This window comes from Trematomus bernacchii, unplaced genomic scaffold, assembly GCF_902827165.1.
Source record: "Trematomus bernacchii unplaced genomic scaffold, fTreBer1.1, whole genome shotgun sequence".
Taxonomy (NCBI): Eukaryota; Metazoa; Chordata; class Actinopteri; order Perciformes; family Nototheniidae; genus Trematomus; species Trematomus bernacchii.
The window spans coordinates 1,014,038-1,036,688 of record NW_022988043.1 but is presented as its reverse complement, the minus strand read 5'-3'; the positions used below and the strand labels follow the sequence as shown (position 1 = coordinate 1,036,688).

At 40.8% G+C, this 22,651-nt stretch overlaps 1 protein-coding gene across 3 annotated transcripts in view; it reads left to right on the top strand.

Annotated features, from left to right (window-relative positions):
• Nucleotides 1–5,965: 5,965 nt before the first annotated feature.
• Nucleotides 5,966–22,651, top strand: part of rhobtb4 (Rho related BTB domain containing 4) — a 39,136-nt gene continuing 22,450 nt past the window's right edge. The window contains exons 1-2 of one of the 3 annotated variants that reach the window (XM_034117784.1): nt 5,966–6,034; nt 6,695–6,827. Coding sequence is in view for 1 of the 3 variants with exons in the window: in XM_034117783.1 (XP_033973674.1) it covers nt 21,602–21,630 (29 nt within the window). In the remaining 2 variants the exon portion in view is untranslated. Of the gene's footprint in view, nt 6,035–6,404; nt 6,828–21,261; nt 21,631–22,651 lie in introns of those variants that run through there. The other 2 variants (XM_034117785.1, XM_034117783.1) reach the window with 2 other exon arrangements.

The following is a 22,651-nucleotide window of genomic DNA, read 5'->3' as shown; positions in this document are numbered from 1 at the left end:
ATACTGGACTCGAACTTGACTTTTAAGAAACATATCAAGAAAGTATCCAATACCGTTAAATTCAACTTGCAACATTTTAAACAAATTAGACCTTTCTTAACTGTCAATGCTGCAAAGTCATACCTCTACTGTATGATTCTATCCCACATTGAATACTGTTTGACAAACTGGTCGTTTGCTTGTGCCACACACCTGAAACCTGTAGAACAGCTGTACAAGAGAGCTATCAAGGTGTTTGACAGAAAGCCTTATTCATACCACCACTGTACCATCCTTGAGAAACACAATTTCTTGAGTTTTGACAATTTTAAGTCTTTTAAAAGTATGTGTTTTTTTTATAAATGTTTACATGGACTGGCCCCCCCTCCCTTAGGGGAATTCATCCACAAAAAACACACTGGACGCTGCACTAGGTCAGAAACCAGAGGAGACTGTGAAGTCCCCGTAGACGGACCACTTTCTGTCAAAAAGTTCTATCAATTAAGGGCAGCTCTTTGTGGAATAGCCTCCCAACTGAGTTACGGGATTGTCCCACTTTGAACAGTTTTAAAGCTCAACTAAAAGAATGGTTGAGAAACAAACAAACGTGCAATCACCGCTAAATGCACTTCAATACAGGGGCATCTCCTCTTGCACTTTATGTAGTCCTTTTATCTTCTCCTGCACTTTATATGTCGTAGCTGCTACATTGTACTGCCATGTGGTAAATGCTTATGCTGCTCATGCTCTTTCTGCATATCATGTATTTATTTTGCTATGTATATAAATGTCATGTTATTAAATGTTGTATGTGAGGGACTACGGATGGAAACTAGCTCAAAGCTAAAATCCGGCATGTTTACGTTTTTAAAGCATTATTTGTTTTAAATGTTCATCAATGTGCACTGTCTCGTCAAATAAACGATTAAATGAAAAAAAAGTATGTTGCATTCTAAACACAAATTCAGTAGTGACTTTTTATTTGAAATCAACTTTTTTCTATTAAACAAATATAATGATATATCATTATAGCATACATTAAGTGAGATAATACTAATACTTTTAGTTATTAAGGGCTTAAACACACAAGTTATCATATCAGAACAGATAAGATAGAGTGGCGCTGACTCCCTTACCCAAAACATTCCCCAGCTGCTCTGTCACTCGGCATTACTGTGCATGCACCACCAACACACACAAATTAACTGTGTGCCCTCATATCCTTATACAAAGATGACCCATATAACTAACTGGGCATGAACCTAAGACGTCCATGAGTGAGGTATAAATGACTCCTTGAAAAGTGTTTTTCTTAGATAACAGAGATGTGAGTCTTGCCTCTGGTTCTGTTTTTTACATTGATCTGCCTTTCACAGTAAATAGCTTCAATAGATGACTGCAGTTCCTCTGAATAAGCTGATAAGAACAATGCTTGGGATGCGGGATCTTTCATCTTTTTTGATGAAGTGTAATATATTTATTCATATTTATAAGGCTAAGCAAAAACAGGAGAAGATGGGAAGAAGGGGGATTATCATTGGTTTGATATATCTAAGTGGAAATCTGAAATCATGGACCAATCGTACACTCTGTCAGGATATAAAACACCACGATACCAGGCATAGGATGCAGCTGCTGAGAAACGCCTGTCTTTTAGTTTTGTTCTATTTACTTAGTACCTGTCCCCTCCACCCATCTGGTGTCCGGCCCAAGCCAGGACATTGTAAATGATGTTTGGTAAATGGAGCAGAAGTACAAACACTGCAATCTGCTCATTTGTCCTGAGAAAGCTGCCGGACCGCCGTGAAAAACGCAGTGACCCACACACATTTCCATTCAGGCCAGTCACTCGAACACTGCATGCCTCTGTGAATGGAGCGAGAGGAAAAAAGAGAGAAGTTAGCTATGATAGGAAGTCTGGCGAGCAGTTTTTGCAAGTATTCAAAAACTTGTTGGCCAAGACTTTGAATAACAATATTATTATTATTATTATTATTATTATTATTATTATTATTATTATTATTATTATTATTATTATTATTATTATTATTATTATTATTATTATTATTATTATTATTATTATCAGTGTCTGTTCTTGTATTTGTCATTAGAGCAATGACAATGGCAAAGACCTTACCACTTCATGAATATAAAGCCTTCTGGGTTGAATATCAAACCTCCAGTTACCTGCTGGGCATCATAAGTCATGTAAACAAGAGACAGAAAAACAAAAAAGGAGAACGACCACAAAAAATAATCTGGAAAGAAAGTCAAGGAGGAAATTAAGAGATAGAGAGAGATCAGAGTTTGTCTGAAAAACACAACCAATGAAAGTCAGGGCAGAGGTAGCTGTGCTCATCCCTGTTTCCATGGCGACCCGAATGTGCTGTCAGTGCAGTGACGTCAGTTCGAAGCATTGCGTTGCGGCCGTGCTGACATGAGTCACACGTGCCAATGCCCAGCTGACAGCACTGAGCATACGCCAGCATCTATTCATAGCAGCTAAGTGACACCGGAGAGGGACACAGGCCGCCTGGAGGGTGGACCAAAGATCCAGGTGCCCAAAACTAGGTGGGCACTGATGGCACCTCTTAATGGAGGTGGAATGGTATAGGTTATATAATCTTTTCTCTGATCTCTGTCCACACTGACAAAGTGACATCTGGCCTCAGTTACCACAAAGCTGCCTGCTTTTATAAGGTCTCTAAACATATGCACATGCACAAAATGTGCGTATGTGCATGGAAAACATACCCACAAAGAGAGAAACTAATCTACACCATCCTGGTAGGATGATGAAGGGTCAAACAGTTTAGGGTTCAAGTTTGGCTTTATTTGGGTGCACTCACCAGGTAAGATGCAAAATAGCATATACTGTACAAATTGAGAACATACTGTGGATATGTTTGTGAGAACATGCTACAGAAAATATATCCGATAGAGAACCAATCCAGGAGCAACCACAGCAAGTAAGAAGGGTGTTGTAGTTTTGGGATAGGTTTTTTTCCCCAAAACAGCCAGTTCCTACTAGAATAAATCACGAGTTTGTAGTTTATTTATTTCTAAGGACTCAGCAGAATCATGGGGTGAGGGATCTTTGTTGATTCTCTGTTATCTTGCTCACAGTCATTGCTATTTAACTTTAGTCACATTTCCTGTTTTGTACTGGGATGTCTTTAGTATTTGAGTTGAATTGTAATTAATTAAATTTCATTTTATTCTGTGTAAATATAAATATACATTTTGACGCCCCTCTTCACATCAAAGCTGACTGTCACTTTACAAATAAAAGTATAACATTTAAGAACGGTTGCACTGACAATAATTACTTAAAGTACTCAGAATTCAACAGTAACTCTATAGGAATCCCATGGACTATGCAAAATGTATTTTTATAATTATAACTTAATAAAATAATCCAGATTTTTTCATTTGAGACAGTACATATTTGTGGTATTTCATATTATAAATATAATTAAAGCAGAGTCTCACACTGTTCTGTACTACTTCAATCAATAGAAAAACCTTGACTTTTGCTAGTTCATTGTTATCATCTTTCTGAGCAGGGGTGCGTTTGATGCCCATTTTACTTCACACTCACTGCCCAATATGTGGTACAGTTGGCAAGGGGGTTTGGAAACACCAAGTCAGTGCCTCCTTTGTCAGCGATTGTTCAAGCTCAATTGGTACTTCTGTAACACTGCTTTGTCTGTGAGATCAGGCAGAAGAATAGCAGAGGCTCTGAGGCGTAGAGAAGCTCATTGTGGTTGGTCAGCTCCCAAAGTTAGATGTCATTGTGGTCATTCGATGGCTGGTGTCAAAGGCCATTGTGGCTCCTAACATGCCACAGTAGAGAGTACAGAGTTGAGTGAAATTGATCTGAACGGGGACAAAGATCATCGTTTTGTGTATGTGTGTCGGTGAGTTTTGCATTGTTTATTTATGTCTGTGTTGAGTGCTGTGTCCTGTGTTTGTTTGTAGAAATCTAGCCGACGCAGGCCTTTCACACTGGAATCAGCAGTTTGCCCCCTCAGAAGAGAGACTGACAGAGAGAGAGAGAGGTGAACCAGTTGCACGCACCCATTATGCCCCTATTGTGCCCATTTGGCTGCATCAATAGTGCAATAGCAGAGGACACTGGCAATGGAAAATTGCTGTTCAAGACACTTTGAGATAAAGGTCCAGTCCATAAAGAAGAGAGGGGACAAAGAGCCTAATGATTGAAGAGAAGTGGGCTAAATACACACACACAGTCATATGACCTTCACTGTGTACTCAGTGTCAGCAGAACACAGGACACAAAGTACGTAGAATAGAACTGAAGCAATCACATTAGTAGTGCAGTCAAACGGTATCCATCTTATGGCTACAGCATGTTCCTGGTTAGTGTGCATTTGTGTGATGTCTGCATGCCTGCTGACCAAAGCCTGAGGACAGTTGCCTAGGACTTGCATGCACATTGAGGTAGGAGCAAGCCTGGGCAGGTCGCTCCGTTCCCTTCACAGGACAATGGCTGTTTCAGATGCTTGGCTGAGCAGGAGTCTTAGAGAATCTGTGAGAGACAAAGGGGGCCTCTCACAGCCTGACATTTATGCTTTTGCCAAACTCAAGACAGAGTAAATGCATACACCGAGAACAGCACTTCTGCCTTTTAGAAATGCTGATTAAGGATTTTCTGGCAGCTCAGAGAAACAAGTTGACACTAGGCTGAATTATAGGCCAGTGCTTTTCTCATTGTTGTGTCATTTAACCTCTTGCCCCTGCTTGTTTCTAAGGGGAAGTTTGATACTTTATAATTAGATATGTGACAACTGATTGCATCATTCAGAAGAGAGGCTGTAGTTTTACTGGGAACAATATCACTAACAGAGTCAGAAAGTTTGGTCAAGTTCACTTGTGGAATGCTTCATGTATTCAAATCTGACCTATGGCCCTTTGCTGCATGTGGACCCCTTGTCTGTCTTTGGCTGTATTAATAAAATGAAAGAAAGAGAAATATCCAAAAACTAAACTAAAAAGAGAAGAGTTTAGGCAGTAGTGGATGATTTCAAAACAACTGAACTTTATAGAAATGTTTCGTATTTATAATGATGAGACTTCATGACACTTAAGACAAACTGGGTTACTAAACTGTCTAAATAACAACAGACAGGGCACACACATGGCAGATGTCGGAGTAGTGATTCACTGTTTCTTCTGTACTCCTCAGTTTCTGTACTGAACAATGGCTGTGCGCAGAATCCTCTCTGAGGTTGGGAACCTGCTTACACACAATACATATTTACTAAACTTGTGCATCCACCCAAATAGTTTCAATTGGGTGCGTAGTTGTAATGTAAGGAGAGAAAACAAAGGTGAACAATGCTATTATACATCAGTGAACAAACAAGCAGGTTCAGTAGGTATACTTGATGAAGTACAGTGTGACCGACAAGGAGAACCTGCTATAAGGTACAGAGACGACGAGCACCAGCTCTCTTGAAGTGCGTTTGAGCAATACTTCACATTATAGAAGCCTATGTAAATGTATATCACAGGATATAAAGTTTCACATTAAATTGTGAAAGACAAAAATAAATATATTTTCAAGTAATTATACTATTCTCTTAATTGATCTTGAACTTGACAATGTCAGATTGCTATTTCAGTTTCCCAACGCCTAAGGTTATATCCTTGTGGATTTCTTAAGACGGAATGACAAGTCGCAAAAGATGCACAAATATGAGGCTGTTGTGACACAAAAATCACTTACAGAATATCATAACCCAGTTATATGGCCCTATAGGAATATGATGCAGTGTTTGGCCTGGAGGCTGGCACTGTCTCTACTTTATGAATGAATGGGTGTGGCACTGTGGTGACTAGCAATGATGCTGTCGTCACTGTGCTCGGTGATAGGCGCTGGGCAGGCTGCTGTGGGTGAAGGCTGGTCTACAGAGTAACATAACTGCGCTCTGCCATCGGACAGACAGCGAGAGAAGGAAGGGGAGGAGAGGAGAGACAGCAGCTTCAGCTCATTCCCCATGCGAGAACTTAACTTCTGGCGAGACATTTGGTGAGATAGGATAACAATGGTAGAAGAAACTGACTTTTAAAACAGGAGGTGTTTGTTTTTTTCTAAATATGGGAAGCAGACAAATGAAATACAATCATTAGAGATGAGACAGATGCGATGGTGATGAAATACATGCGAGCTGAATGGTGAAAAAAATCCCTTCTACATTTGTGATGTAAAGTAAGAGTCGATTCATTATTTAAGAAAACATCCTGCAATTACGAGCAGCACTGATGTGTAAAAAGACAGACAAAAGAAAAGTCGAGATCCCCTCCTCCATGTGCTCCCTTCTTGAAGGTGTGACAGACAACAAAGGGACGTGGAAAAAACTCGCATCAGGACCACAAGCGGACACCAGACAGATCGCAGAGCACAATAGCGGGGAACGGCAAACAAGAGCATGTCTGCTGCTTTTGCAATATGCAGCAGTCTACATGTAGCCTAATTACATTCCTCATGGCGTCTCTCGGCTGCAACAGTCGGGAGTATTTTTCTGCTGTCAGTTTTGGCAGATCTTCACCAAACACGCGCATTTAGAAACGAAGCCGATCATTTGAGGACGTTCAAGTCCGGAGCAAGTGTTAACACATGTGAGTTAGGGTTAGATGTTGTCATACAGAGGAGGGCTCTGAAGTGATCGCATGTGTTTGTGCCTTGCAGTTTATTTGGGAGAAACAACGAGCGCTGCCCAGTATTAACTGAAGGGAAAAAAGCAGCGGAGAGGTCTGAACTGAAAGTGGACGACGAGGGGAGAGAGACCTGAACTGATTCCAGAGGTGAATGTCTAACAAAGGTAGGAGCCACTGAATATCACAAATACTTTGTTTAAACTTGTAAACTGTAAGATATAGCACATCCAGGGCAGACCACATGTGGACAGGCAGGCTATAGGGTTGCATAACGGTTCAACAGGGTTGTTCACACTGTTGTTTTTCACTTATTGACGACCCTTCGGTTGAACTTGATTTTAACTTCTGCAACGGACAGCTTATGGGGAAAACACCCCCAAAAAGTCGTCGTAAGACATCTTATAGTTGGACTGCCTTTTGTCAGACGCCCACAGTTGCTAAATCTTAAGAAGTTATCAAAACACATCTTTGCATAATGACAACTAGAAAAACCAAACTTTAAGAAATCAATCAATTTATGTAAACCCAAGACTGAAATCAGCACAACATGAGACAAATCATGTGGTTTCTGATCTAAAGGGGAAGTTTTATTTTATGGCAAGTCAACTTTTATTGCCTGTTCCGTTTTGAGTCTTTGTTTTTTTTCAAGAAGGGAGATATTGAGTTAAAATGGCTTACGCAGAAAAGGATTTTCAAAGGATGCAACACAATAGCACAATGTGAAGAAGTAATAGGATTTTCGAAAATGGGAATATAAATTTGATATGAAATCTTATAATGACATTTTTTGTATTATATTATGATGCAAGTATTCAAATACAGTATACACAGTCAACATTATAGTTGTTAAATTATATCAAAATACTTGAATTGCCTTAATCTCAATATCATATCAATATCAAGTAGTACACGCTCCCTGTGTTTCCCTGTGGGAATATTTAAACAAGGCTGCATTACATGACTTTCTTTGGCTAAGCCCAGGTCTGCTGTACCTTAATTGGGTTTCTCTTTGGAGATGCAGTTATCCATCAGTGAGTAAGTCTGTGCTTTTTTGTAAGTTTAGTTTGCTTTGCTTGGTAAACCACAGCATCAGATATCTCCGCCACCTGCAGCCTGGAGAGGTGACCTCCAGGTTAAATGCATAGCTGAGGAGTGGAGTCACTCAGAGCCAAACAGTGGCTGCTGTATATGCTAAAACACACAGGTCAAAGCATGGCAGGACACCTGGTATCTCTGACGACAGCCAACACAGCATCCAGTTATCAGCTACACCAACAATGGCTACAAGAGTAGAATAATTCCTAATGTTTTTTTTGTTCCTTCCTCTTCATTTTGCCTACACTGCGAGCACAGAACAGATGGTGGGTGTGGGGGGATGGTTGATAGAGCTGACATCAGTTCCTCCGCTCTGTCCCACTCCTCTGTGTTTTTCTATCAGCTGTGGAATTTGAACCATTCTTCCTTTGGGGTGAGGCACGTCCCTCTGTCTGCCCCTGCTCAGAGGAGTAGGTTGTCTCCAGAGGAGGCTGTGATAGAGTCAGTGTGTGTGTGGGTAACTGGGGCTTTCCAGTAGAGTTGCACACCAAACATTCCTGGCTGCTGGATGGCCAAGTCCACACAGCTGGGAGTCATATAAGAAGCTGTGTCTTTGTGTGAGTTAAGCAATATCACACACATTTGATCACATGCATACACATGCTTGCTCTCAGAAACACACACACACATGTATGTGTGTGAGTCTGATTCGAGTCCCCACCTCCCTTCAACTGGTCTCAGTGTGACTGGGGGCGTTGAGATGTGTGCATGGGAAAAGTTGAATTGTTTGTATGTGCATGGATATATGCCTGTATGTATGTTGACAAAGATGGGGAGTTGGAATTGAAGTTTTAAAGCAATCCGTATTGAAAGACACACATCCTGGACACCAACCAAAGAGTCCTCTTTTTTACCAGCACCACATGATGTTTGTCCTCTTAAGTTTTGGAGAGAGAGCAAACATGGTGGGGGGGGAGTAAGAGAGAGAGAGAGAAACAAACCAAAAGGGATATAGAAGCAAGTGATTGCGCTGGTGATGGCAACTGTACAGTTTGTTTCTCTCTTATTGGCTGCCTTTTTGGTTGTTTTTTAAACAGTGTGTCAGTGAACAAAGAATGTGTTTGCGAGAGCAGAAAGCAGAGCGAGGGGAAAGTTAAGGAACGTGTCGCCTTGTGTGTTTTGAGTAAAGGGGCGAAGAGAATAGAAGAGAGGCGAAGATTGTTTTGAAAATGACTAAGAAATATATGAGCTAGGAAGCTGAAAGAATAGAGGAAAAAGGAGTTCAGATCCAAGAGGGACACGAAAGGGGCTTTTTCTTAGGAAAACAGGGCAGGCTGAGGGAGCGAGAAAGAGAGCAAGTAAGAAGGAATATGTCAGCTGCTATACTGCATGACTATTAAAATACAAAATCAGATGGCACACCTCACATCTTTCCCCATTTCCTCTTCTAAATTTAAGACTTAACATTTTAAGGAAATGATTTTAGAAATGTAAATAGAAACAGTTAAAGTTTCTTTATCTTTGTCCCGTTCAATAGCTTTAGAACAAAAGAAACTAATTCCACATGTTAATCTCCTTTGAACATCTGTCTTAACTTCCTCTTATGTTTTCCGCTGCACTCTCTCTGTCTTTACTGTACATATGTGTGTGAAACTGGATGTGATTAGGCCCTTTTACAGTGAGCAAATACATGTCTATAGTTTTGGTCTCCTAAACAATACATTACATTACATTTTAACTAAAAAACAAACATGCCTGCAACAGTTTTGTATACATACTCCCAATGTCATGTATGTGGGAAGTAACACATACCTTTACAAGGCCAGACATCTCATGAGTGAGGCAAAGAGCTGTTTGTGTGTGGTGAGAGAATTGGATAAGAAGGTGTCGTGTCGCCAGCGAGGACAGGAAAGGGCAAGAGTGCGAGAGAGGAGATAAGATAGATTTAGGGGAGCGTGTCTTCTTTGGGTCAGGGCCACTTATAGCGCCGGGTCTGACAGGGGGTTGTGTGCAGAGATCCAGAATGGCTGCCCTGATAAAGAGGCGTGTTACACAATCTCACTGTTGACACAATATAAGGAGAGAGTTCTGGACCTCATTGTTGGTATGATCAGTGCTTTATGCTTGTAATACTTGTAATTTATCACCTTATGTCCTACAGCTTGTATGTCACTCTTCGCACACTAGGAAACTGTGCCTCCTCACATGATCACATTTTGACATTGGATGGCTTCAAAATGACAGATAACCTCAGGCCTAATAGGGTCATGGCCATGAGCTGAAGATTAATGAGGATTTATTACACACATTTACACATTTTTAATCATTAACAGCACACAAAGGCTGACTATTCCTCCCCTTTACCGACACTAACCAACACACACATTACATTACATTACATGTCACTTGTTAGATGCTTTTATCCAAAGTGACTTACATACTCAATACTGTGGGCAATCCCCACAGGAGCAATTTGGGGTGAAGTGTCTTGACCAGGGACACAACGACATGCTGACTGCAGTGAACCTGTGACCCCCTGATCCAAACACGAATGCTCTATCCACTGCGCCACACGCCCCCCCACACACAGTTCATGTCTGAGGGTCTGTGTGTGTGTTCAGAAAGAGACAGCATGTTATGCCACACACAACAAGAGGCACAGCTTGGTTGCTTGGCTGTAGCTCCTCTCTATTTATGTGCATGCTTGTGTTTGTATGCTTCTCTGTATCGTGGTGTGTGGATGTATCACTGCAACACATATATCCTGCTTTGTGTCTACGTGTCATTATGCATGCATACTTTTGTTAGTGTGCATCTCTTTATACAATTTGATCCTGGGCTGTCTTTTTCTTTAGCATCTGGTCCTCATGTTTGTGGCTGAAAGCCAATCCCCTTGGGCGAATTGGCTCCCAAGTCACATGACTAATGATATGCCAAATAGATACTGAGTGTATGTGTGTGTTCTGCACTCACAGATTTCACCCCATAGGAGGTTTTCTGAGGGCTTCTTAAAGGTAGTATATGGCGTGCTTCAAGTGTTATGGGACGATCGAGGTTGTGCTTGCATCAGGTGTGTGGCGCAGTGGACTAGTGCGTTGGTGTACGGATCAGGAGAGCACAGGTTCAAACCCCACTGCAGTCAGCATGTCGTTGTGTCCCTGGGCAAGACACTTCACCCCAAATTGCTCCTGTGGGGATTGTCCACATATTGAGTATGTAAGTCGCTTTGGATAAAAGCGTCTAACAAGTAACATGTAATGTAATGTAATCTTGTACATGAATTCTTAAGCTGACCCATGCACTAACCACTTCCCATGTCTGTGTATGACCAAACAGCCCCATATGTCTGGCTTCTGTGTTGTACACACACATAATCTCTCGCCTCTCTCCTTTTCAATGCCTGCAAGCCTCGTCTGTTCGTCTCTTCATCTTCCTGTTTGTTTTCACATCTTGTCTTCCTGTCTATCCACCTGCCTTCCTGTAATAACTCGCATCCCATCACACACAATATTCAGCGGTGGTGGCTTTTATTATTCGAGAATGAAGAAACCCCAATTAGCACCCACAGCGACATCCGTTTTTGGCTTTGCTTGGCTGTGAGAAATAGAGTTTGTTCACAGTTCATTTTCTTGTTCATCCAAAAAAAAAGATAGAGAAAGAGTGAATGTTCTGGAGTTGCCATTACATGGGTTAATGTCACATAGATATTGGCCTTTATGTCATTTTAGTACTGACTGCTGGTGATAATTGGACACAAATGTGATGGAGAACATTGTGGAAATTATGTTTTAAAGGTTTTTTGTGCCCTTTGTTGTACCTTTTATGTTCTCGTCATTCTATTTTCCTGCCCCACACCCTAACAGCATCACAAGCATGCATCCAAAAATCATCACACCCAAACCCATACACACACAAACACAATGAGTCACACAGAGAAACGCATTATGTCCCGAACCCACAACGCCTTTATATAGACATAAACACATTGACACATGCATATGCTGTCTGCCTGTCTCTGTGCTAGTAAGAGCTGGAGGCTTTAAACTAATTAGTAGTGAGAGAAACGCCCAAGGGTGCCATTCCTGCTAATCAGGGTCAGACCAGTTTCATTGTTAGCCGAGCAACTCATGAAACCACAGAATACTAATCTGTAATTGTGTCAGTGTGTCGGTGTTGTCCAAAGTTTAAGGTGTTTCCCTCCATCTATTTTTATACATTCTTGACTTCAAAACCGCCCATGTGACATTAGATCGAGCGCTGCTTGATTTGCAGCTTCAGGGGACTGATGCAACCTGACTGACACTCTCTTTTTCACACACACACACACACACACACACACACACACACACACACACACACACACACACACACACACACACACACACACACACACACACACACACACACACACACACACACACACACACACACACACACACACACACACACACACACACACACACACACACACACACACACACACACACACACACACACATATTGGTTTGGTTAGCCAGTTTCAGCTTGGATCTATTTTTACCCATTGCATACCTCAGGAAACTTTCCCATAATTCTAACAAATTGAAGGGGAGAAAGAAAATGCTCCATTATGGCTGTTATGGTTTTCTGTTCATTGCTTTTCCCTTCGCTGCAATGATGAATAAAACAGTAGGTACAGACTGTTTATCTAAAATAAATGGTTAAAAGTCATATTTATTGGACATGTTGAGATCAGTATATGTTACATTTTGTTTATTAAAAATCATAGGTTATCTCAGTGCGTCTCATTTAATATTTTTCTTGTCTGAATGACCACTGTTACAGTAAAGTAACATCCACAAGAACTTCCACCCTGTTGCTCCTTGACCTTATTCATATGATAAAAGCATGTGTGGTGGTGCTGCAGCTTGGCAATGAATGACATGTGGTCACAGTGTGAGATGTCAATTGTATGCCGGTTGTATCACCAGGCCCTCTGCAGCAGTGCGGAAATAACCGGACACCAGTATAGATTTTTCCATCACACTATTTTAGGATGCCTCCTGTGCATACTGTATCAGTTGTGTACTACAATGTACATGCATGCATGTGTCTCCTAGTTTTACGATATTCCAGCAATGGGAGGTTGACCTCTATTTGAGAGAATTAAGCAGTATGTAGGGCATTGCATTCCACTGCTTTGAGGCAAAATCGTATCTCTATATTTGGGGATTTTTGTTGCCAGCTGAAGGATTACATGGTTCCTCTACTATCTGAGAAAATGCTTTGACCTCTCCGGGTTATGAAAACCCACTCAAAGCCTGATTGGATAAAATAAAAATGGCATTGCCATACAGATTAATGCATTGCTGTTTTACTCTGTCAGTGAGAGGTTTTCAACTCACAACAGGTTTGTTTTTGTTTGTGCAAGTGCGATACAATAAGAGGAAATCTAACTAACAGCATGGATAAACAACATGCAATTGCTATTTGAAGTAAACACAAAAAAGGACCTTCCTGTTATGCCTCAGATCTCTATGTGGTTTATTTGTCCGTCTGCGTCTCCGTCTGTCTGCGATTTTTGCTTTTTAGACTCCTGTATTTTCCCTCCCCTCCATTTCCTCTCCTCTATTTATGGATCTTTGAGCAACAGTTTTTTTTCAATAGAGGCAGGCTCATACTGTATTTATTCGCCTGATACCAATAAAGATATTTAGGATTTGTCGTGTTGAAAAAGGATAACATATTGGTAAATATTAAACACGTTTTATACATTTGATCATCAGAAAGTTGTGACCACATTAGTATAAATAATTTACCGTCAATTCAACTTTACATTCAAGCAAATACATACTCCAATGTACTACATTTAAATATCTGGCAACATACAGCATTGTATCTTATCAGCTAATAAAAGCAGCACACAAGTGTAGCATTCAGGCTGCAGTTCTCAACGTGGGAGAACTCATTTCTGCTTTATTTCTTCTGAATATTGAATATTTGCATGTCCTTTAACCTCTAAAAGTTATTAATTTGAAGCATTAATAACGTTTTAGTTGAACTTGTTGTCACCACTGGCGGACACGTGATCCCTGTGATGAGGGGTTCCAGGTAAAATTTGCTTCATTTTAACACAGTCACAGGCCAAAAAGGCTCTGAATCCCTGCTATACAGCATGTTGCAGAGTGTTCTGCACTGACTGTGTCCAGTGTGATCTCTGCTTCTCTGTGCCAGACTGAAGTCCAGAGGTGTTTGGTTTGGCTCCAGTCTCTGTTTGATCAGGCTGTTTCTGGAATACTGACTGACCTGTTCCGAGCGAAATGCATCTCTCTCCTTACACACTAGCATTTATCCTTGCTGCTACGTGCCCTTTTTCCTGGTTACCATCACATTGGTCGGAATTCTGCACAAATGTGTGATATTTTTACAGAATTATAAATGTAACAATATTGACGTTGCTTTTGAATCCATGTATTACCAGATGAGTGCAATGTAAATGTAAAGGTTCAATGTTTGAAAGCTATGAGAGTTGATTTGCCTTCCCTAACCTTTTCCTGTTTGTTTTCTGATCTCAACCCCAGTCCAAAGTTTACACTGATACATCCTCACCAGAGTGTGAGAGTATCTGCAGACATGGCTGAGGTTCAGAGAGGTTACCAAAATTCCCAACATCACCACAGGTAGCAGTTGGGTGTCAGCACCCAGCAATAGATTGCATGCATTGTTGAAAACCTCCTGGCAGGTGACAAATTACAGTACTATGGTGTTGACCAGCCATTGATCTGCTATTAATGGGCTGATCAATAATGCTCTTAAAGGAACCTTATGGTATACAGTGCTCGAGAGCATGTTAGGCAAAATGGTTACCTACACTGAAACAGAAATATAATCTGCGGCCTTTTTGGATCAGTTGATGCTAACTTTTTACCGTGTATCTTGTATTTTGAAGTTTTTATGGATTATTCTCCTATTTCTTCAAATGCATAACCAAAGTTGAGTGTGGACTGTCATAAAATGACTATAAATAGAGCATCCATATTGACGTTTAATTGCAAAGTATTTCAGTCATCAGTTAATACATTTTTGTACTGTTATTTGGAAAAATAAATAAATCATAGAATAGGAATGATCTTTTTTATATATTTAGGCAAATGCTACAAAAGGCCACGCTAAAGAAAACTAGAAGAGGCCTGAAAAAATATGAACATCGAAGTTCAATGGTATTATTATATGCCATGTATTTACCTTTTCCACACCGCACTAACGAGCTCAAGGGACAACATATTTAAGGCACATTGCAGGTGGTCCATGGTAAGCTCCCCTCTTATCCCTGTGGATTTGCTGAAAGGCATATTAAGACGTTACAGGTGAATATATCAAGTGGATTATATGTAAATCACTTTCAAACTGACATTGAAGCCACAGTTTATCTGTGGAGTAACTGTCTAATAATATAATCAGATGTGGCATAAAGATCATGTTTGGTGGATTACACTTGCTAAACTTGTAAAAGTCATGATGTAACAGAGATTGCTATGCCCTCGTTGAGTCAAAATACCGCCATCAATTACTAATCCTGGGTCTTTTCTTTATTCTTCAGTGTTCATTGCGATGCTTTGTCTTTGACGTTATTTCTGGTCAGACCTTTGACCTAATCACCTAGCTCATCTTCATCACTATGATGCCCCCAGGCCTGCACAGCCAATGAATCCTCGGAGCCTCCCAACAGGCACTCCAAAGTAATTAAAGTAATCTTTCACTTTGCTGGAGCATTTGCCACATCACTTAGTACTTGTGCGCCCTTATGAGTCAAACAGACACTGTTTAAATCACCATCATTATTTGCTTTCAATTTTGGAGAATATTTTCTCGTGTAAATCCCATAAATATAATGCCTACATGAAATGCTGTCTTTTCTGTGCATAAAATACATTGCTTCATTTACAAAAGAGACACACTGCAGGTTTTTATGATATAATTATAATCAAATGTCATAATTTTCCAGCCAGGTGAACTATCGCTTTAAGAGTTTGGACCCACAGCTGAAGAGAGCCTTAATAAGATTAGCCCTGCCATTTGACAGCCACAGCGTAAGAGGCACCTTTACTGACCTCTGTGTCTCTATCCAGCAGAGATTGTGCACTTGTATTTGTTTGTACCTGTATGTTTTATCAATTGTGTTGTAAAGTGGGTGAGCCTTTTTATTTGTGCTTGCATATATGATTAATTTAATGCAAAACCAGGAGTCAGTCATGCCAAGACTTTTCTGTGTGTATATGTCTGATGTATGAACTTTGGAATAACATGACATGCCTGTGCAGCCTCAAGTCAGAATGCAGAGGGTATTATGTCTGCGTTATGCACAGTTGGTCTTTATCATTTTTGTGCCACTCAAGAATTTAGAGTATCCACTAAACCCTTGAACCTCTCCAAACTCCCTGTCCACCATGTGTATCGACAGGCACTCTCTTGTCTTAAGCTGTGATTTTGGATGAAACAGGCTTAAAATTACAGGCAAGAATGACACTAACAAGCAAAACAATTGTCAGGATCACTGGACATTTTCACCAAAATGTTTCCGACTAAGCACTCAGAGATGTTTCCGACCATGCTGCTTGAGGCCATATCTAGGAAACCGTAGCAACATGAAGGCTGATGGTGGCAGATATGATGTTGTTGGTGGTGGTTTGGCATGCCAAATGCCACATGACTCTAAATGGGCAGTCTGAGGGCAGCTAGCTGTGGACAGTGAGGAATATGCAGCACTGTCCTTTTCACCCCTGTCACTGCCAGGCATCTCACAGGGAAACATTTAAGTTGGCATTAATATCATAATCAGAGGTCTGTTTATTCTCAGATGGACAGCGTGCAGTTAAACACAGAGCAACACACCACACACACACACACACACACACACACACACACACACACACACACACACACACACACACACACACACACACACACACACACACACACACACACACACACACACACACACACACACACACACACACACACACACACACACACACACACACACACACACACTCACTCACTCACTCACTCATTCCACGCTCCAAGCTTCCCTTAGGCTCAGCCATTCCCACTTGTATCCAGCTCCAGGAACTCAAGTCACTTCACATTCCCGACATATTCCACCATCATGATGGCCCATCGTCACCAGCACAGACTTGACCTGCTGTTACCTCAGTATTGAAGTCAGTAAACACAGACTCACAAACTGACCGTCATAACATTTTCTGCATAGTATGTCACCATAAAGTGTTAGGCTCTTTTTCTTCTAGTTTTTTGTTTAATAGTGTACCTCATAAATATTTTTCTTTGAATCCATGATATGTTTTGAGGGCATAGCTGATGCAATATTACAACTGCCTGCACATCAGACCCACCTTTACAATTAATAATTGATTTGTTTCCTCCTTTTTTCAAATGTTGCAGAGTTTGTGGATAAAAGTAATAACTTATTATGGATGTTAGAGAAACAAAGATACTAACATTTGTAAAATTAAACAACTTTCTTTTGGCAAATGTGTTGATTTTGAAATGTTTTACAGTCTTTGGCCTTCCAGTAAGAATAAATAAAGGCAATACCAACAAAATACAAGGGTTAGTAACCTGGTCATTAATAGCCTTTTTATAATGACATACATTAAGCATGCATAAAGAGGTTTTCAAATGGACTTTGTTTTAACAACAAATAAAATGTAAGGTACTGTATGCATACAATCTCCACTGAAAACAAACAAACAAACAAATGTAAGAAATTATTATTATTATTACTGTAGAAGATACAAACTTGAAGAAAACAGAATCATATAAGTACATCAGGTTTCATAGAGCCAAAACATTTCAAGTGCTACTCAACTAGCTTTAGATAAGCCAGTCCTTTATTAGTATATAAGTGCTTTGTTAGTCATTTTATTGCTCGAAGTGGAGTCGATCCATTGTAATGTTTTTTTTTCTGTTGTAAGCAATGGAGTGATATTTGTCCGTTAGGATATAATGAGGCAACAACAGCTGCTCACAAACATGTGACTGTAGATAAGACAATCTACTGATAACTTAGAGTAAACAATCCCTACCTCTCACACTTGCACTCTGTCCGTCTGTCTCCTTCTGTACCTTCTCTCAGGCCTTATCTAATGTTGAATGTTTTTACTTAAACTCACACTCTAACATGGCCATCACCCGTCGCCAAATAGGCCGGCTGTTACAAAACACTCTGTTTCATGCCAGGGGGCGGATTTACAGCACCACATCTCTCCACGTCAAAGTGTGTGTCATAGATTGAATAGATTTGGGTTTCTGTGTATTTGTCAGTCTTCCATGTTCTTATGTGTGTGTGTGTGTGTGTGTGTGTGTGTGTGTGTGTGTGTGTGTGTGTGTGTGTGTGTGTGTGTGTGTGTGTGTCCGGGATGCAGGTAGAATTGAATCTCTGATACTGTTATCAGTATCATGATGCTGGGGGCCTGTTGGGAAGACCCACTGCAACTCTGACCTACTTATATTAGTGTACAGCGCTGCATGTATATGTTTGTGGATTGTTTGTGCATTTGTGTTTGCGTGTACATGTGTGTTTGTTTTATAGTGCTTGGGACTGTGTGTATTTAAGGCAAAGTCTCTGTGGACGTGGGTAGTGTGAGAAGCTGGGTGTTTTGACAGCTTTAGAACAGTTCCAGTACAGTGCTGAGGCAGGGGGTGTGCAGGCCTGTTGGGTATTTGGGCGAGCTGCAGGGGTGAGTTTAGGGTCAGTGGAGGAGTGGACAAGAGGGAATGAGATGAGGGGAAGAGTTTTATTTCAAAGTGCCCTACGGCCATTAAAATGATACCTGATATCCATTGCTTAATACTTCTCTATAGGAATTCAGAGCACATCTATTATTGAGGCAATGCCTCTCAGTTATTAGTGATAGCAGTGCAAACAACTGCAACAGAGCTAAAAGCTGGTTGGGAACAGTTATCAGCGGTAACACAAGTGCAGTGCAGCGACAAAGACTCACGTAACACATGCATTCTATGCTCTGGATGGCATAACTCCACTATATTTACATAGCAAATAGTTGTTTGATACTTTACTAATTCCCCTAATGTTGTGTATCGAACCTTTCATATAACAAAAAACTCATGATATCATCTGAAATCAATCCATCTGAGCCAAAAGTTATTAACGGTCTCCATAACCTGCAATAGTTCGGTTAGAACAGGTTAGAACAGGTATCACATATTTTAAATGATGGCTCATGGATGGCATAATGGGAGAAAGCAGAGATAATATAAAAGTATTTCAGAAGGGAATCAGGAAACCACCTTGTTATTTACTGAACTGGAACCAAATGTTTTCATCGAATTAAAATAATTCAATCTTTCCAAAAGACTTGAGGAATATTGGATGGCGATGAATATACTGCAGACTCAACTGAATATTTGTCCAAGCAGCAGGACACTCCTTGTTGAGGTAGTAATGCCAAAGAATGATCTCAGCTCATTCTCCCAACTTTAATCTCACCAAAGTGTAAAAGCAATGGGAGTAGACTTCCCACACAGTTAATAAAAGAGCGATAAAGCTTGTAAACAAAGCCACTCAGTCCTTTTTGTAGTACTGTAGCTGGAAAGGCCAGACATAAGATCAGACTAATGCTTGAGAGTTCTCTCCCAAGTCTACCTCTCCAACAAAGGTGCCGCCTCTCCCCATTTCTAAGCCCTCTCAGTGCCAGCGCTGTTGAACCCCTGCTTTCCTTAGAAGCATTCCAGCCCATCTTTCATGCTGTTTCATTCTGGCCATGCCAGCCAGGTCAGGGGCCAGAGCTTTCTCAGGGCTTGAAGACAACACTGGACAAATAGATATAAAAAAATACATCTCCACTCGGTTGCAAATTTGAACTTTTGTTCACTTTATCGTGTTGTTGATTCTTTGTTATGCATGTATGCTTTAGCAAAAAACACATGAAAACACTCCTCTATGAAATGTGGGGATAGATTACGGAGCAGAAGGGTCAAGTAGTAGGTTTGTGGTTTGCTATGGCCTTATTCTGCTTCAATAAAATGGTTGCACTGTATGCCTATAGTCTGTCTACCACTGCTGATCGATGCTAGATCTGTCACAAAGATGTAGTCTATTGGTGCAGTGGCCCTGAGTGACAACACTGACATATTCTAGCAAAGTGCTTATACCTTTGATTCAGAGGTCAGTACCACATTCTACCAGTAGATGGCTGTCTTCAGTCTTCCACAGTAATGAAAGGAAAAATATCAAAATTGAATTAGATCTAATGCAATCAAATTCTAAAATCCACATCTAATCTCAAATTCCAGGCATGGCTATAATGAAAGGCAGATGACTCAGATGAAGGTTTCTGTCCTAAAAACATGCCCGGGCAAGGTCTTCAGCTGGATAACATCACATTTACAAAAGTTGAAAGTGAAAATTGTTTTGCTGGCAGAATAGTGAGGTATTTTCACCTCCTGGCAACATGGCAGCATTTTTCCTCTCTGGTACAGCTAAACATTCCAAAAATGAATTCCCAGATATCCAGAGATCTTGGAAAAATGTGAAGGGTAGAGAAGGCAGTGTATTATCCACAGCAATCCATGATATGCCTTTTCTCTTGGCTCCTGCATTGGCTTTTGTTGCAACACACAAGTGTTGCTATGTGTGGTAGCTAGTTGCTATGCCTGCACAACCAGAATAACCACAGAAGAAATATTCTCGGCACTGGCCTTGACACATAACTACACAATTGAATATTTATCTGTATTGAAGTTGGGATTGACGATGACAAACATGAATGAGCAAAGATTCAAAGAGAAATCAATTATTGTCTTTAATATGATGGATATTTAAAGTTTTCCAAAATGTTTTATTTTATTTGTAGGCTATTCTTTTTTTGGTAAATGGTTGCAATCCTTCTTTTGTAACCATCCCTCGTGTTTAAAACATAATGAGACATAATAATGACAGAATCTACAACCAGCACAGCGGTGGATGTGAATGCTCCACTAACAAAAGGCAACTTGCTTTGCAGCATGTATTGAGTTAACAGGACGGAAAGAGCAAAGTTTCGGGGCGGGGATACTATCATTTCTGAAGGATATGATTGGCTCCTGTGTCCTAATCTCTTATGATACATTTAAGTGGTCAATTTCAGCTCCAACATCCAATGCCTTAAATCTTCAATCTAACTTTTTTTGTTCAAGAACTTTTGTCGAGTGATATTTATGTCGAAGAAAGCTACTTGGTGTCTGTCGTCAGCGCCAAGTCACACAGCACAGCAAAACTGACAATACAAAAGTACATTTAGACGCTTGGGGTAGATTTGTATCGAAATGAATGCACAATCATTTTTTAGATAAGATTTTCTCACCATTCATGTCTTATATGCTTTATATTATACTCCAGAATACCACGGCTGTGTGTCGGTGGGGTCTATTACACTAGGGAGGATTTAGGGGCGGCATTGTACCCGAAAAGTATTTTTTCTGATAGCACCTGAACACAACACAAGATGAGCAGGGCTACTTGTGTCATGACGCGCAGTCCTTGGAGGCGTGACTCTGAGGAAATCAGCTGGGGAAACAACAACAGAAAAGGAGGTGACTCAGACCAGACATATATTTAGTCCGGTCATGTTTACATTTTTTTTGTAAAAAGCGCTCCGATTATAAATAGGCTAACAACAGCATCTTATCAGGTCTGCAGCAGCGAGTGTGTGCTTGCTGAGGTCTGAGAGACGCTGGATTACAGAGGCAGCGAGGGGAAGTGAAAGGTAGAGGATGTGACAGGGCAGAGGTCCTGCATTTATATGAGCTCTTTGACAAACAGCTGGACCCCTGCGACCACCTCTGCATTCTCCACGCGTATTTGTCCGGTTTCACAGACCGGCTAATCCCCCAGCAGAGTGGCATGTGGGTCAACTCCGGAACCGTCGGAAGGTAGGCACCCCTCCTGCAGAAATACTGGGTCACATGCTCCCAATGCGATTCTCGATGTGCACAATGCAATCCACACACAGCTTGTAATGTCCTTATCTCTAAAGATACAGAAATCATTAGCTGTAGGTCTATTTCATTCAGTGTGACTTCATCGTACGTAGTGGGCTTTTAATCCCCTCTATAAAGTCTCTGTAATAGTCTCAAAGGCTCTTATATTGACATATATAACATTATTTAAGCAACGAGATGTAACTATGGTAAGTATTACTTTTCAACCCACGCGTGTACACTGCTGCTTCAGAGCGTTTCGATTCAGTGTTGTAGTGCAGCGGATGGGTTTGGCACATTACGCAAGAACCGCATAATTTGGGATGTAGGCTGAAATCAACCTGCCTTTTACAACATAGATATGTGTCAAATGCTTATTTGCCACCGCGCTGGATGCCAAGTGTAGTATAGGCTGCTTTTTATTTCTCCACACAAGGATGCCAAATATAATGTCTGATTTGATGAATCGGTTTCCCAAAAAAATATGAATGAGCCAGGTGGTTATGAATGGCTGCGGGACAAGGCAGCGCACGAGGTGCTTTTCATTGAGGAGTGAAGTGATGCTTCAACCCAGGAACAGCAAGAAGAGGATACATGTGACAAATCAGGACAAAAGATAAAGTTCAGAATATCAGTTTTGAAAGAAAGCATCTGCACTGCACTCGCGAACGCACGCGCATGAATACATGCACTCACATACATACACACACTGTAATCCTTATCCTGTGGCCTTGACGTCATCAGACAGATTGTGTTACGCAGGTGCCTGTGGCTGGTGAAGAAGCCTTTCACTTTTACCTGGATATAGATAAAGTAATAATATTCTACAAGCTGTTTATCAGACTTTCACTTTATATTCATTAAAGGTGGGGTAGGTAATTTCGGAGAAACCAGCTCGAGTGCGCAAGAATTTGAAAATACACAACCGGAAAAAATCTGCCACTTCCTTACAGAGCCCCTCCTCCAACACACA